General features: G+C 40.6%; 1 protein-coding gene across 1 annotated transcript in view; it reads right to left on the reverse strand.

Annotated features, from left to right (window-relative positions):
- Window positions 1-9,780: 9,780 nt before the first annotated feature.
- Window positions 9,781-17,709, reverse strand: part of LOC124154043 (homeobox protein vnd) — a 70,254-nt gene continuing 62,325 nt past the window's right edge. Inside the window, exon 4 of the mRNA XM_046527526.1 lies at window positions 9,781-13,334. Coding sequence (XP_046383482.1) covers window positions 12,151-13,334 — 1,184 coding nt within the window. The 3' untranslated portion in view covers window positions 9,781-12,150. The remainder of the gene's footprint in view (window positions 13,335-17,709) is intronic.

A 17,709-nucleotide genomic window follows, 5' to 3' on the forward strand; every position in this document is an offset into this window, starting at 1 on the left:
AACACTCACCTCAGACTTAGTCACATGAGTGTGAATGTCTCACTATCAGGGTAAGGGTGCCAGTTGCTTCTCATGCACCACCTCACACTTCAAGTTGCCGGAAGTCTAGGATTTTATTCGGGCGCCCGAAGGGTATCCGCGCACTCTAACTCTCTATTTAATTGAATACTTCAGTTTATTATGTAGAAATTTTGTATTTGGGTACCCGTAGTAATTAGAATGAAATGAGATTGAATAAGATCGGTTTGTTAATATTATACATGTATTCAAAGTATTTTTATATTTTTTATAACTTCTATGGTAAATTACGAAGTCCTCGGATCTTTTAAGTCGGTCCTTATGAGGTTAAATGTATACGTGAACTAGGATTTTGAGATTTTGAACGTATTTGCTGATTATCTTTTGATCTGTAGATGAAGTCAGGGAGCCCATTAAGTCAAGTGTGCGATTGGTATTCTGAAAGTTCATTTGTCTCAATAAAGGTTGCCTTTATCTGTTTCTCTTGATGAAAAAAAAGTTTATCAATTAGTTATTTTGTAACTTTTTATGTAGGTAGTTCTCAAAAATTCCCACGATAAATATGTATGCCTAATTATTATTATTTGTTGTTGTCCTTAATGAATTGTACGTGATAAATGCGACCAAAGTGTAATTGTAACATGGGTGGGTACCCTTGAATTCCATAAAAATCTATAGATCCATAAATATGCATAAAATGTGAAGAACTAAGGCTTCTTTGCGGATTACTTTTTGTACCAGAACGCCAAAATCCTGTGAATAGACTTATTTCAGGCATATCCTCTTCGAGAATTTTTCGGATGTGTGTGATAGCTTTGGCACTGATAAATTTATTGCGTGAAAAGCTCAGGGTGTGTAAATGACTTTTACTCTGTTTATAGATTATCGCAATATATATATAGGTGGATATTGTAGTTTTTAGTTCAAGGAACGTTTCACTTTGTTTTATCATTGAAATTTTTCTTCAAGCATACACTTGATGAATTCCGGCGTGACTTTGTGGAACTCCATTCTCAGCGAATGGATAAAAAACAGACATTATTGCTCGACCCAGGTTTCATCTGCTCCGTAGGCATTTTCAAGGTGCAAATAGCAAGTTGAAAGATCTTAAATACATTGTAGGCAGTTAGGTGAGGGAATGAAGGAGAAGGGTTGAAGTGGAGTGTTCCGGAAACCATGTTTTTTTTTTAAGGCGAAGGACGGTATATATTGGGGGAAGGGAGGGCTATGTATATCAACATGGAGTCCAAATTTAAGTACGAGTGAAACACCATAAATGAGATTGCTCAAAACAATGGATATGGAGCACAATTCATTGAAACAATCTAACATCGTTCAAGAATAAAACAAAATACACAATTAAATATTCCCTGGGCGTTTTATATTCATGGAAAATCCCGCAAACGAAGGTGTCATATGCGATCCTTTGGCAACCTGAATCCACCATTTACACTGAAATTTCATTAAAGGCCAATTACATCTTATCAATTTTGATTGGTATTAGTGCTTCCAGGGGTACGGAGAACCGCGGTATGAAGATCGATAAAAGATTTTTATGCCCGAACTGTGATATAAACTGCCACTATAACCAGATATTCACAGTAAAAAATCAGTAAATAATCACATTGGTTCGTAAACAGTCACGATCTAAGCCTATCTCGAAATGGCAGAAACCGAAATTATGTGATGAGTCTGAATTGCTGAAAACGAAAATATCGTTTGTTTTCATGGTATAATATTTCGATTTTAAATTTTATTTCCATTATATTTAATTTGTATACATAAGGAGAAGTATCAAGATTTTACGAAAATATATTTTTCAAGTCTTGTTTAAGTTAAATTTTCCATCCCCCAATGTAAGACCGAATTTGGGGTTTCAAGATTGCACTGCGTGTATGTTACTGCGAAGCCACATTGTGCTCTGTTGCATATCTTGGGGTGGTAACACAGCATGTATCCGTAACTGTGGCAGCAATGCGAGAGGATTATTGCAGAGGCTTGAAAAAGGTGAAGGTTGGGGTGGGAGGAGGAGAAGGAGGAGGGAGAAGGTAGGGGAGGGAGATTCTGGGCGTGGGAGGCATGATGGGAGTTGCGAATCGCATGCGGGCGGACGGGTGGGCTGGGCTTTTATGAGGCGGGAGGGAGGAAGGAAAAAGGGGCGTGTCCCTATGGAACAAGAGAAGTAGAGAGAGAGAGAGAGAGAAATCGGTAGTGAGGGTAACTGAAGAGTTTTGAGGGTAGGAGGGGATGGGTGGAGACGGGCAATAGTGAGACTGAGTAAAGAGGCCGGCCGCGGAGTTCTTTAGCATTATTATTATTTTTTTTTGAGAGGCAGTACTTGCGGCTGAAGAGGTTGCTTCGCGGGCAGGAACCTGCTGGAGAGAGGGCGAAGGTATTAAAAAGCTTCGTGCGCATCGGAACTTTCTCAAGGAGAAACTCAGCGTTTCAAAGGTCGTAATGGTATATTTCATAATTAACTGACTGAAGGAGAAACAATTACCTTGCGTGTTTATAGCCAGGAGTTGTATTTTGGTAATTACGCGTCTTACATCTTGCGGCTTGATATTTTACATGTTTTATCATAATACATCAATTCCAAAGAAGTAACGGTCATTTTCTTAATAATGGTTTTATTTTTACAGCAACGCTATCGGATGTCCGCATAATAATTCCGTTATCAGTTCTTATCTCTTTGTAATGCATTTCACTCATTCTTATTTATCGATTCAGACTTAACTAAAAATCAAAGAATAATATAAGCTCCATAAATACATGGGATGCGCTAATTTGTATCCTAGAAACTGATATTAAAGAACGTATGGTCTTAAATAACTTTATCGTTACCATAACTTAGCTATAGGCTCATTCTTTTCCTCATGTCTGTCGTGTTTTAACTACAAAAATGCCACAGTACACATCTACCATTCTGCCCATAGGGTATGTCATAATGAACTCACTGAAGGAGGAAAAAACACATGTCTGAAGCCCTGAGTTATATTTTTCAGCAGCAGCACTTCATGTAGATTCATTTAAATGCTATAAGGAAAAGCAAGTATTAATGAGTATTTCATCGTAGGACGACTTTCCTCTAAGAATTTTTCATCACCACAATGTAGAAGCCTTGATAATGACATAATTTTCGAAATCATGGTCAGAAATAAATTATTAGTATGGAAAGTAAAAAGCAAATTTTATTTTACAATATCATGGTTTTGTAAAATGAAGACTGAAAATTTAGACCGCAGTAGGATCTGATTGAGGCAAGGGAGTGAATGGGGAATGGGCTCGTTTTCCTATTTTTGGTTATTTTCGATTTCGACGGAGTTTTAAAAAAAATACTGAGAAACGTTTTTCAATGCGTCTCCAGTTTCTAGAGTTTTTCACGAAGAGGAATCGAAGACCTTTTAGCCTGCGGCAGATAAGTTAGTGTAGTAACGAGCTCATGCCGAGTGGATCACCACTTCTCAGTCACTCCGTAGCTCGCGTAGCGTGTTGTTTTTGCCCTAAATGGAACAGAAATTAAAGCGCGTCTTCAACCCATGGAAACTTTGCAGCAACATTTGCGTTTTCTTAATTTAAGCCTACGGGAGAGTGGCTGCATGTGGAAAAATTTCGTCGTCGATTATCTTTCCCTTCCATCTGCTGAATAAATTTTATAATACAATACAATGCTATATCGGATCTGAGCTAACAACCCCATTGAAAATATGTTAAAACAGTGAACGATACAAGTGACTTTGCACACAGTCACGCGCACGGGCGCAAAGTTATATACACCAAGGATGAAGTTCGCCATGGAAAGAAACCTGGCTTAAGGGGGATTTGATCCCACAACCTGAAATTCGCTCTGAGAAGATGGCTTCTTGATGTGATTGGCTAACACGCGGCAATCTGGAGATCCGGAGGTTCGCATCCCGATTAAGCCAAATGTTTTTTCATGGGAACTCCTTCGTTTACATGAAAATATGCTACTTCTAAAGTTGAAATCATCAATACGTAAAATACTTCTCAATTTGCCCAAAAGCAAATTGTGTTTCTTTCTCCTGACTGACGGAATAGTTTAGCATAGAAAAAGCGTTAGCTGTGAGGGCAAAATGTACAAAATTACCTCACTCATGGTACACTGTCAATTCACAAGGTAAACTGAGCCCTTTTATATATTTCATTTTAGATTTTTTTTCTTCTTGTCTTGACCTCTTTCATATGATGATCAAAAGTTCTTGGAGTTTATTTGGCCTAAACTCCAAGAAATTTTGATCATTACCTTTCATTTTGACATTGTATTCAATAACTATGCTTTTATTTCATTTATTGAATTTCTTTCCCTATTTCTTGACATGGCTAATTATTTTATTGGATTTTTTTATTTCTCTGCTTCAAGATTAGTATTTATTTCTCCGCATTTTATTAATCCCAAAATTAACACTCCTAATCCGGTAGCTTTTACATTCTTCCATTCTTTTATTCTCTCTTCGGTTCTTCCGCACTTATTTCCAATGTAAGTCATTGTGCCCCCATATATTTTCTCATTGATTCTTTTAATTATCTTTTTCTAATTTATTAATCTAGTTTATCTCTTTTAATTCTTTGCGGTCGACAGTCAGTAGCTCCTTGAAATATTGTCCCCAGTTTTCCATCGATAGGATCTGTAGGATTCTTTAGTGATTTGTCTCTTTCCTTACTGATTGTTTCACCTGTCACTTCCTTCTTTTACATTCATTCCGATGTTCCTGCGATTTTGAGTTTATCCATCGCTGATACGCACTTTTCTTTCATTCGATCTTTTGCTTCGTATTTCTCAGTTATTTAATCACTCATTTATTTAAGATAAGTCACGAACAGAGCACAGTTGTTTACTATCTTAAAATCATTTAATTGGATTTGAGACATCATTTCTCAGGAAATCGATGGAAATTTTGAGAGAGTCGATGAACTACATACGAGGCTGGCTGTGCACCTATAATCATGGTAATTTAACCATCAACACGTGGGTGCTCTCCCATAAAAAAATGATAGATTTATAATCCTATCCTTTTAGTATTTCCTTTAAATTGGATTTGAGGGGTGAAGTCTCTGGGAAAAATTCTGATTTAGAATAATTTTATTCGAGAAAATTTAACTTTCGCCAAGGTTTTCTTGCATTTCGTATTCTCTTTTGCAAAAAATATACGGATAAAATCACTAGGCTTAAAAAAAATATAGAGCGATAAACGGGAGTTACGAGTATCCGTAGGAAAAAGTCATGCGCCATAAGGGCTTGGCGTGGCGTCGATGGCAAGAGCACAGTAAAGCGCCGCCCGCCGGCGTGGGTCGATGGGAGGATGTTGTGAAAGGAGGAGGAGGAAGGAAAGGGGCGTGTCCACGGAGGGAAACTTTTGAGAGGGGAGGGGATGTGGGGAGGAGATGTGTGGGGAGGGAGGGAGCAGGAGAGAGTGGAGGTGGATCTCGAGGGGAAGCGATGGTAATTGAGCACTCCCGAGTCTCGTCATCTCGGGTTCAGGAAGCCCACATAATTGAATGAGATGAGGCGCGCTGAATATCACGTCCATAATTAAAAGTGGCGTTATCCTCACCAGTGCGTGGTGCGTTTTTCTTGGCCGAGACTGATTTGCGGTGACTGCTCGCTTTTTATCTCATGTGGTCTCTTCGTTTCCTTTTTTTGGGATTTCGGCGTATGTCAGCCAATATGTATATCGGATACTCGTAGGTCAAAATAACCAATGTTTTTCACCTTACATGACCCAGTGATCTACTCGATAGTTTTATCATGTATGCGTTTATCCCGTAGTTTGCTGTTTATAAAGTAAGCTGTGAAAAGCGAAATTTTGGAACGTCGGGCAGACGAATAAAATAGTCAAGTTTCTTTTCCTCTACAGTCGCTTTGATCGCTTTACACCCTTGATAGTAATAATATGTGTATCTGAGATGTGACCAAAAAGTATCAGTCCAAGCTAAGGGTTTTCACCTCACGATGTTTCTTGAATATGACATCCACCAATTTTGAGTAGAGGTTTGGTGGAGGAGGAGGTCCTTTCATTGAGGCATCTGAAATTTTCCGCGAATTTCGAAGACATATTTTTACTACGAGTGGTTTATCCAAAGGCTTCAACTAAATCTATAACCTGAACTTCGAGTTCAGTCACGGGGCACTCCACTCTTGCCATACCAAACTGGCAATGCAGCCCTGAAAGAGACTGTGCCTCCTTAATAACTCCTCTCTAGGTGTCTCCTCGACATTAAGGTGTCGCCGATCGAGAGAGCATGGTGAGGTTGTACCTATGTTAGGAATGACCTGACCCTGGTCTTCATATGATCTCGTGAATGGCCTAGCCACCTTCAGGACGCTATTCCCAAGTGAAGCAGAGCTACATCTACATACTACCCCGCATTTCGCTTCAATAGGCGTGTGGTGGGGGTGAAAGAATTGCTCAAACGAAGTTCCGCCGAGCAATAGCAAGAGAGGAATGAGCAACGCCAAGGAATGACTAAAAACCCGTGCGTATAGAGTGAAAATAAAATGCATATAGCTGTCTGCGTGGACACGGAGATTACTTTGTGCAGCTACATCTACATACTACCCCGCAAGCCGCCTAAATAGGCGTGTGGCAGGGGGTGCTAATACGCAAGCCGTTTACACGTAAAAAGGAAATACCCACGCCTAGCATTTATTAAAGTCTTATCGTGCGGGGGAAAACCATTCCCGTATCATTCGGCAAAATATCTCTCTTAATTTATTGTTTCTGTCAGACCTAGAAATGTAGTGGGGTTCTAATGTGATGCTCTCCCAGTCGCTCTTTTACATATCCATTCTCAAACGCTCAAGCAATCTAAGCATAGCGCGCAGCCTCTGAGTCTGTAGCGGCTCCTCACCCAATTCGTTTAGCATCTGTGTAACGCCTTAAGTCAGATCCAGGACTGCAGCCATTTGATGAACCACGCCCTGCACGAAGTTGGCTTGCTTTAACCGAAAACGGCGGATCTAGGCTAGGTGATTGACATTCACCCCTGGTGAAAGGCAGCAGCATCACCAGCACTGGTTACTGGTGGATAGCTATTGTCCTTAAGGGCCGGTGACAAGGATCATTGGACGAAGTTGAAAGACGCCGAGACGACAGAAAAACTGCTTGGACAGGCAGGCATGGTTTTGAAAAACAAACAACAAAAAGTTTCCCCGATTCACATAAAAATACTATTAGGGCCGCAGCTTTTTACCTCCCCAAGATCCTAGCGTCGTCATTAGAAGGCGGCAAAAAATTCTGAAATAGTAGAAATATTTTTAGCGCAACGACTTGTTTCGATCATTTTTTATAAAATGTAATACTTCTCAGGCTAAATGACGAAAAAAAGTTTTTCGAACAACGGCAAAGTAATTTTTTTTACCTTCGGCCTGAAAGTGTTTAGCTGCAGGGAAACCAAAATGCCTGTATAGGATAATTCCCCAAAATCCCCCTCACACAATAAAAATTTATTCTTGCGAAACCTAAATCAAGCCTCTGAAAGGGGGAGCGCTATACCCGCTTGAAAACAATGCATCCAAATGTAATAAGTTAATAAAGATACGGCTAAATACTCAGTGACGACGGATAGCCTTTGAAGTGATAATTATATTCTCTCATTACAACACTTCTCTGTATTAAATTCTTACTTGATTTCCATGGTCGCTATTATCGTCTATTTCAGATGCAGGGCTCACGATTTTTGGAGGGAGAAAATTTCTTATTCACTGGCTCTTCCTTGCGCTGTATAAGTAAGGCTGGAGAACTGATAAAAAAGAATGAAGGAGAAAATTGAAGATGGAGCAGGGAAAGTAATGAAACTTCACTTCTCGAATGCAAAGGATAGAGAAGATAGAAGTATTCGAGGGCTAATTCAGAAAAATAAAGAAACTAAAAGGCCCATTAAAATATATTTCATTGAGCGAGTAAACAGGTCGTTGGTTTCGCATCAGATCACTTACACTACTATATTCAAACATGCAAGAGTCTTAAATTACCATTGTGTACTGTAGAGAGACAATTTTTCTGAATAAACTGAGTCAATTTTTAAGTAGAAAACCTAAAATCCGTCAAGTATCTACGTTTATATCGCATAATAGTAAACCGGCTACATCCAATGGGACTGTGTTTCATGAGAATCCACCACTTATATGGTCATTTGCATGAAGCTACCAAAATATCCATTGCTAATTGTACGTCAATCAATATAAAACTATAATCACGTCAAAATAAATAAGGGCATGACGCTGCGCTTTTCTTTTAATAATTTGCAAAACTAATTGTAGGTTATTGAAGTCAATTATTAACATTAGCTGCATCATACAGCGCTTTATTCGCCCTAAAAACGTGTAGAATTCACATTTTTTATATAAGCTTTGAATCTTCCGCATTCTTTTCAATCTTATTTTGATTTTTAACATCAATGGGAATCATCAAACGAGAGCAAAAATATTTTTTAATACATTATGCAAAGTGCCTAGGTATTTGTCTTTAGCATGAGGTCGCCATGGTATCTCTTTAAAATATAACAGTTGTATCAGCGCGTCAGGGGAAGGAGATTGGAGTCTTACATCGGTCGATCTGTACTGTGTAGTAGGCACAGGCACTAATGGTGATGTGAGGGTTTCCCGGAAGTGCGAAGGCAAAGGGGCGTGGTCGGTAGCGTCTGCATGTTCTGAGGAGTACTGCATGCTGGAAGTAGGCGGGCTGGACGTCCCAGGGACTCCGGTGGATTCTTAAGACACGTAGACAGCGAGTCTTCGTTAAATAACCTCACTGCTACATAATACTCAATCGAGAGGAATTAGGAGATGTCACGCGAAGGCATTTTCCCCACTTCCTCCACACTTTTTGCGGCTGTATTAATTACCATCCGATTTAAGTTTGTATGTATTTTTAAAATATTTTTTCCTTGTATTATATCCTGATCAATTAATTTCAAAATCAGTACGAAATTAAAAACAGTTATAATGGCATGTGGTTAATGCAATTTTGCATGAAAAATCTCTAATGCTTCCAAAATATGAATAATTAATAAATTAGCAACTTTGCCGCGTAAATTTGGGCATTTTTGCATTTAAATTTTGAAATAAACATGATGTTTTTATCAACTTGATTATTTTTCACGGTTAAAAACAATTATATTTCTGTAAGCATTTTCTTTAACTTCCATTGCGTACGGTTTGTACTCTTCCATTTCTTTTGCCAAAGAAATGGATTACTTGTTTTATAGATTACCTTAAGATAAATTGGCGATTTCGGTCTCAATTAATGGTTAAGGTTTTTTTTTTCTTACCATTAACCTTCAGGCAGATTCTGTATTTCCTCACGTCAAAATTTTACTTTACCAACAAAAATTCAGAAAGTCTTTTGGCAGAATATTTTTTCCACTTTTACCTTGGTATGACGCAATGGAGTCAATAGATATATTATGCGATTTTTCCGTTTTTATTTCATTGTTAAAGGAAAATTGATAGATAACTTTTATATGAATTAAAATTAATTTAATGATCTGTTTAACATTGAATTTTTAGAGAGTTGAAGTTTTTCATCGAAATACTAATGATTTTGCTCTTTTTTTTGCCAATTTCAGCATCTTTTCATGCGCATACTTATAATTGAACGGATATTATTTGAAGTATTGGGCTTTGACTACCAACTTTATATTATTAGTCTAGGACAAAATTCAATGCTGTCAGTTTAGCATCTAAATATGGCTTGCTTATTAAATAAATTATCAGGTATTTAATAACAACTTTTAAATCCATCATTTTTATAATAACTTTATTTTCAACATAGATTTATTTTCACAAGAGATTGAAGAACATTTCACTCATAATAAATTATATCTCCATCATATATCATATGTATCTTTGGCATTCAAAGATATCTTTCGTGATCCCGCTTCATATACAGACAAACATCTTCCTTCTTATATACACTGGACATATTTTACTCTAACACCGTTAGGGTGGGAGGAAACTGTACAATTGGATGAAGAATAAAATTTTCCTTCCTGATGTGTTTTCCAGACGCAAATTCAACTTATGAAAACAGTTTTCTCTCTTCCCTAGTACATTAATACAAGAAAAAAATTAATCATTATGGTTTAGGTGTTTGAAGTTTCGGATGAAGGCTTAAATATTTTTGCATAAATTACGTTCGGTAGGGTAAAATTCTACCTTTTTCGAGTGTGTACCTCATGTAAATGGTATGATATTTAAAAAGACAGTTGTCAATTAGAGAAGGTATACTAGATTAGATGATTTGTAAAAAGATAACTACTGTACCATCACTCTGCATTCTAGACCTTTAATCCGTCACTCGTAGAATACCTTCAACCATGTTTAGAAATCGTGTGAGAATAATGGGGTATCTTTGGGTTTAAACTTCGTTGTATTTAATTCACCTACCTGTCTTTATTCGCTCGCCTAATTCCTTCGTGTAATCGTGTAATAATTACGGATACATTGCATTCGGCTTACTTTTTTTAATTTGAATCTAGGTAGGCGCACTCATATTTCCTTGGAATTCAATTCTGTATCCATTTTTAGCAGAGCATTAGTTTGGTTGAAAAGGTTTTGCTTGTTTTGCTTTTTTTCAGGATGATACCATCATGATGTACTTTGTATTCCAGGCTAAAATATTGTTAAAATGATGGTGGACACACAGCTACATTTTTTCATTTACTCCAATAAAAGTTAATCACAAGTATTAAGTAATCGCTGTAGCCTTATGGCTGATTTTGCGTATGGCTTTAAACAAATGCTGACAAATCTTTATTCTCAGAAATTATAAAAAAATGAATTATTCGTGGACCAGTGTGCCTGGACAATTAACAAGTGACTGTTCGGACACCAGAGAAAGAGGAAATGCTTGGGTCTGGGTGGCATTAAAAAATATATTTTCCTTTTCTAAACTTAAAATGCCAAAATGGGTCATGGCAGGAATGCACATTAGCTGCAGAGAAGAAATTCAACCGTAAGTACAAGCATTTTCTGAAAACCCAATCTAATTGGCTCGAGTATTAAAGAAAATTTTCTGGTTTTAGCCGGAGAGAAGGAATATAGTTTTTTATGCTGTAAAAATATGCAAGTTCAGCGAATAATAACCTCTTTAACATGGATCCAATACCACACCATCCCAGCCGATTTTCCATCTTCCGTAAGACCCCCATGAAGAAATTAGACTCTTGCAACAAATAAAATTTTTTTGGCAAATACATCTCAATGAGAGGAATGCGCATTTCCTCCGCACCCAATTTCAGGATTCAGGTCTCTTCTAAAGGGGTGAGCAAGGAACTACAATTTTCTGCTGAATAACTACTAGTTCATTTTCCAGGAATACACAATGAAACACCGAAGAACTATTTGGACTAACATCGATAAGAGTTCATCCGAGACTCACGAAAATCGTCCATTCGTAACCTTTCTTGCATCACAATGCCTACGCCCAATAACCCTTCCCCTATGAAAAACAATCACAACCACTGACGATCAGAGCGCATTCATTCGTCAAATCGGGAAGCGCAACCCAACCGTAGTCTTCGGCTAAGGTCCGGAATTCGATGATAATAATAATCAATATAATATTTATCATTCAAAGGACAATAACAATGTATTCACCATCCGCGCACACACTCAACGAGTTTATTCAACCACACGATCACATGCGCACACGAATTCAAGCGGATTTAATCCGCCACTCAAGTGTCTATGTCCTACATAATTTATTTTACAATTTCTTCGATTCAGAGTCCTTGATCATCGCGAAGTAGTCAGTGAGGGGAAAGGCCTTTTATAGGTTAAAGCTAGGGCGGAAGCCAGCCAGAGGTTCAAATTCCCCCGAAAAGTTGAGGTTGCACGGTTTTAAATGTAACCCCCCCCCCAGATGAAATGCATTACCCCAGCCACTGAACATACCAAGAAATTTTCTGACTTCAGCCTCGGTTCAAACAATATCGAAATTTTGGGAGATACAGTCTTTAGTGGACCCCCTTCAAACGACTTCCCCTCACAAAATGCACACTCCATGCTATTTAACTGCCCCCCGGTCCCGAATTTCTTTTTCTTCTATCGTCTTTCCTCGGTGGTATATTCTTATTTCCTACTCCGATGATTGGGCGGATTTCAAACCACTACCACCACCTGGGCTGGTGCATGAGCGCCGCCGCCGCGTGCGAATACGACATGGGCGCCCCGGACGAAGGCATTGGGCATGGCGGCGGGATGCCCATCGCGGCGGCGGACATTCCGGGTGGAAGCTCCATGTTGAGCAGGCCGTTGGCGCCGGCGTGGGTACGGAGGGATGGGGGCGTGGAGGCCGAAGATGGAGCGGGGGGCTGTGGCGCGCCGTCTGAAGAGAGTGGCGAGCCCGGCCCAGACCCAGCGGCGGATCCCGGAGGCGGCCCCAGCGGCGGAGCGGCGTGGTGCGACGGACCCTTGCTGGACAAACTCCCTGGCGGGCACGGCTTGCCGTCGCGGACCAACACGGGCACCGCCACCCTCCTCGGCGAGGGCAGGGCAGACGGGTGGTGGCCCTCCACGGGGGGATAAGGGTGGTGGTGGTGCGGGTGATGGTGGTGGTGGTGGTGATGGTGGTGCGGGTGTCCCGGCATTCCCTTCTCCTGCTGCGCCCTCTTGGTCTTGTACCGGTGGTTCTGGAACCAAATCTTGACCTGCGTGGGTGTCAGCCGGATGATGCTCGCCAGGTGCTCCCGCTCCGGCGCAGAGAGGTATCGCTGCTGCCGGAACCTCCGCTCCAGCTCGTAAGTCTGCGCTTTCGAGAAGAGCACCCGCCGCTTGCGCTTCTTCTGGGTACCTCCGGGGGCACCGCCGGATGACGACCCACCGCCGCCCGTGCCATCGCCGGCCGCCTCTCCGGACCTCTCGCGGCAATCGCCGTCATCCTCTCCCTCGTCGTCCACCACTTCCTCCTCGATGCCGTCCTGGTCAACGTCCGCGCTTTCATCCTCGAGGTCGTCTTCGAACTTGCCGGCGGCGAGGGCGTCCGCCGAGGCCGGGGCGTAGTCCCTTCTTGCGGCGCTGCCCGTGGAGTCTGCGGGGGCGGCGTGTCGGGGCCCCTGGGCGTGGAGGTGGTGGTGGCAGAGGGCCCCTGTGGAATTGGGGGATGGTGTGGAGGGGTCTGGGAGGGTGGATGGGGAGTAGGAGGCGTGGAATGGTGGCAGGCGGGATGAGGGCGAGGGAGGGAGGGGATCAGGGGGACAGAGACCCCCGCTGCCCGTAGGGGAGGTGCTGTCTGGACTCAGTTGCTGCGTCGGAGGGACTATTGGGGACGATAGGTGACCACCGCCCATCGAAGCTGAAATTAGAGGTGAAGAAAACTCAAATTACTCGACATGATCAAACTCAAACACGTCTTTCTGATACATTCAATGGTTTACAAGCTAACTTTGTAAAACTTCGAAATTATGGCTAAATTCATGGACCGAGACTTTGTAAATCCTCTTCCCCTTGAGAATGACACAGGAGTGTTTGGAGTTTACCAAGATAAAAGTTGCGAGGAATTAACAGTTTCATTTCATTCATTTAGCCATTCATTCTGAAATATTTTGGAGAAGTCAAAACTCGAATAAAATATTTTTAGACAGATAATATTTAAAAATATTTAAGGACACTTAGTAAAAACTTTAGGTTCAAGGCCCTCGAGCATCATGATTCAGCCCTACCCTATAAAAAGCCAATAATCATGACGGCAACTTTCACTATCTGAGGTGATAGTTAACCCTTGTCGCGTGATATATGTATATGATAATCATTCTTTCCAGATGTTCTGGTGTAACAATGTTAAGTATTCTTGAATTTCCATTGAAGTCATAAATTTGTCGGCAGGTTGACAAATTATCACTGACCGACTAATACCCATAATAATTTCCGCATATTTGCTCTTACGTCGCGGGTTCGTCTTCGATTATTTTAGTAAGAACTATGATTTATCAAGGGTGTTAAGACTTAACAACTCACACTTTTGAAGGCCTTTACTCTTAAAGTATGATGTAGGTTTGAAACCGAACTCATCATCTCATTTAGTCGCTAGGTTTTAAATGGTTTATATTCATTACTTTGAATTGATTTTCCTTCCATTAAGAACTAATTGCTGTCCTAACTAATGCCTCGCTAATGGTCCCAACTGCAATTAAACGTATGATTTATATCTTTTGATATGTATCTCTCAGTCTTGAATGCGTGCCAAATCTATTTTAATCAACCGTCCACGTCAACGTCGTCACCGATATTATTCACTTATTTCGGTGGTGCTTATTGGTGTAAGGACACGTGCGCGCCCCCGCAATAAAAGTCGATCTCACTTTCATACGGGAGCGCATTAGTTGGGGTGCGGCCGCCAGTGGTTGGGGTCCCCGGCAGATACAAGGGGCGTCTCACGCTGCGGTGGCCGCTCGTTTGCGGGGGTGATGAGGAACACGGTGTCGTCGGCACGCTTGGAGAAAACCCACAGCTCAATCCCCTCTCCCCCGCGTTTATCCATCGCATCCCTCCGTTAAGCTTCCGTGTTTGCACAGCCTCGTTGCTGTATCAGGTTCTCTCTCTCTTAAGACCTGAACCTCACCCTCTCTTCCAGTACCCTCCCCTGCTCTCATTCAACGCAAGAATCCCTCCGGAAAGGCTATTAAAAGCATTCCGTCGAGAGATTTATGTAATCCTGCATCAATCCCAGACCCAGTTATTGAACACGTCCGGGAACACGTCGTTTTTGTCATGAACTGTTATTGCTCTTGGTTTACAATCCTTACAGGGTTGTCGACGATGTCGTTTGATATGCAGTGACGTCATTCTGCATGAGCAGCAAGCATTCAATGCATGCTGAGTGATCTCATTGTACATGCATGGTTCATTAAGCTCAATGCCTGTGGCAAGCGTATCATAAAATGCCTTAGGGGTATTTATGCATCACCATTTTCATTCATTATTCACGCATATCTTTGGTGTCATGACCAAATACTGAATACATTAGAGCAGGACTAGAAATATGCCGTAGAATATTATGCCATTTGATTTTTCTCTTGCAATTTTGCATTTTGATAAGAAAATAATGAAAAAAATCTTCATAACAACATTCATACGACATCATTACCTTATAAATTCATAAAATCACCAGCTGGAAAAAAACAGTTATTGAATATTAAATCCAATGAGTGCTTTTCATAAGATTTTGGGGACAGCGTCATCGAATGGAAAAGCAGTATATAGTAATGTTTATCTGACGTTAGACAGCATACCTTATGTCCAATTTTATCTTCGAAACGCTGGGATTTGTAGCGATAGCTACTGTAATTCTGCCCAAAACTTCACCGTGCCCAGTTTGTACGCCTGCCAAGGCGGCCTATACATGCTATGGAAATGATATGATGCCAAGCCCATGTACAGGACCCTATCCCACACTCCGAACTTAGTAGATCAATTTGCTAGTAAATTAAGGATTTCATCGTGATCGCACCCTGTTTTAAATATTTTTTTTCTATCACCACCGTATCAATTTTCTCTCCACTAAACCACATAGATAATTCAATCGTATCAGGCGAAACAAGATGGAACTCCTTCATGATGAAACAAAAAAGGAAAGACAATGGCAGGTTCCACAGTTTAATAAATACAACAAATTTAACAAATTTACTGGCAGTATTTATTAAATTGTGGAACCTGCCATTGTCTTTCCTTTTTTATTCATAACGTATATAATGGTTGTGTTGCATAAGATTCAATGGTTGAAATGCCTAAATTGCCATATGATTTTCAAACTATGGTGAACCTTGTAACTGAATCGTCCAAATTGGCATCTTTAAATGAGATATAGGTCCCTATTGAGGTGCAAATGTTTGCGAAAATACCTGGTTTGTCTCACTCACTTTTATTCTTCAACTCATTGACCTTTCGCCATGTCGTATTCGCCTGGAATGAATATGGAATGTATGCTACAGGATCTATGTAACAGAAAAAGACTTAAGGACAAGGTTAGGGGAAGAAGGCCGTGATAAAAAATATACGATCGAGTTGTCCGATTTAAAGGACGTAGTAACGCAAGGGTTATTAGTGGGCACATGTGTAATGGCCGGAGGAAATTGTTCTGGGGTGGAGCTGTTTTAATGTATCGAAAGGGGTGGTGGATTGAGTCTTCCGAGGAGGCCTATGCGAAGGGGGTGGTCTTGATCGTTTAAGGACGGGAAGAAAATAGCAGGGACCAAGGGGCGTTTCTAGCCCCTCCACCCGGAATAGAGTCGTGGGAGTGGCCCACCTCGTGTTTGGGGTTCCAAAAAGATCTGCTTCACCCAGCTAATCCAATAAAGAGCATAGAGCGATAAATCTTACTGTTGCCCGTCGTTCATTTTCTCACGAGATGTGATATTATAAGCTTGGTCGGAGAGGAAGCCAGGGGCGAGAAAAGGGTGAGGCGAGGAGGAAGGAAAGATAAAAGACTTATATCTGATAAACCATTCTCCTGGGTTTGGTTTAGTGGACGACATGTATTTCACGAAGTATTACTTGGCAATACCGTTAAGGACGTGTTCCCTCTAACATTTAAATCATCGAGTATCCCTTGCACAAAATTTTTCAGGTGGAATCTCCATTACTTCATGAGATGGTAGGGGAGATATTTTTACGTATTTTTTCCAGAAACGAAAGCGTTGCAGTCACAATGAAAGCGGTTTTTCTTGGGTATCCTGTCTTTACGACATTTTATTAATTACTCTGGGAATTTAAGATATTGAATAATTAAGGATGAACGAAAATGTGCGATTACAATGGCCTGAAACAAAATATCTCAAAATGGGTGAGATTGTACAATTTTAGTTCTGATACCCGCAAAATTAGTTAATGTTCTTGAAAATCCAGAGTATTACATAAATGCCCACAACGCTGGTTAGCCAAGTAAAACTGTTTCCATGGTAACTGCAAAGTGCATCCAAAAATTGCTGGCTTTACCATAACTAAGGAATTGCGACCCCATGTTTATCGACAAAAAAAGGCCTAAAATTGCCTCCCCTACCACCTCCTGAAGTATTGCAGATTCCCCCTGAAGCACCCTGTATTCATAATGTTTAGTCGTCGCCCTGTGTTACAACCATACTTTACTCAAATGGTTACGTTTCCCATTACCACTTGCCACGACTACCACCTTAATTACGCTCGGTCTGCGTAAAACCGTACCATATCGTGTTGAATGTCTAATGACGAAATCATGCATGAGGACATCTACTGCCTGGTATGCTCCCAATGTGGAAATATATTCTCTTTTTAATTTTATTAACCACCCGTGACTTTCAAAAAGGGTAATTTAAGGAATGGGGAAATTCAAATTTTGCATCTGATGCTATATTGCGTTAACGACCCAAGTTGCAGACTGGTAAGGAGAGAGAGATAAGAATCACTTTTTTGGATTTGATGCGTGACCGAGGCAGGAACTCATTCCCGCCAACTTTTCCCGTCTTCGCACAACGAGATTCATTAATTACACGTTATTGTCATAAGAGTCACGTCAGAAATAGTTTTTATTTTGCTTGGTTCTTCGCCTTTCTCTCGGCTGTGTTGCTGAAATGGCATGATTAATCAACGAGAGTGGAATGGTGCTTGAGGAATAAGTGGGAATGTAAAAAACATCAACTCCCAGACATCTAGGTTGTACTTTTCATCGAATAAAAAACATTCCTCCACTTTTACGA

This window comes from Ischnura elegans, chromosome 2, assembly GCF_921293095.1.
Source record: "Ischnura elegans chromosome 2, ioIscEleg1.1, whole genome shotgun sequence".
Taxonomy (NCBI): domain Eukaryota; kingdom Metazoa; phylum Arthropoda; class Insecta; order Odonata; family Coenagrionidae; genus Ischnura; species Ischnura elegans.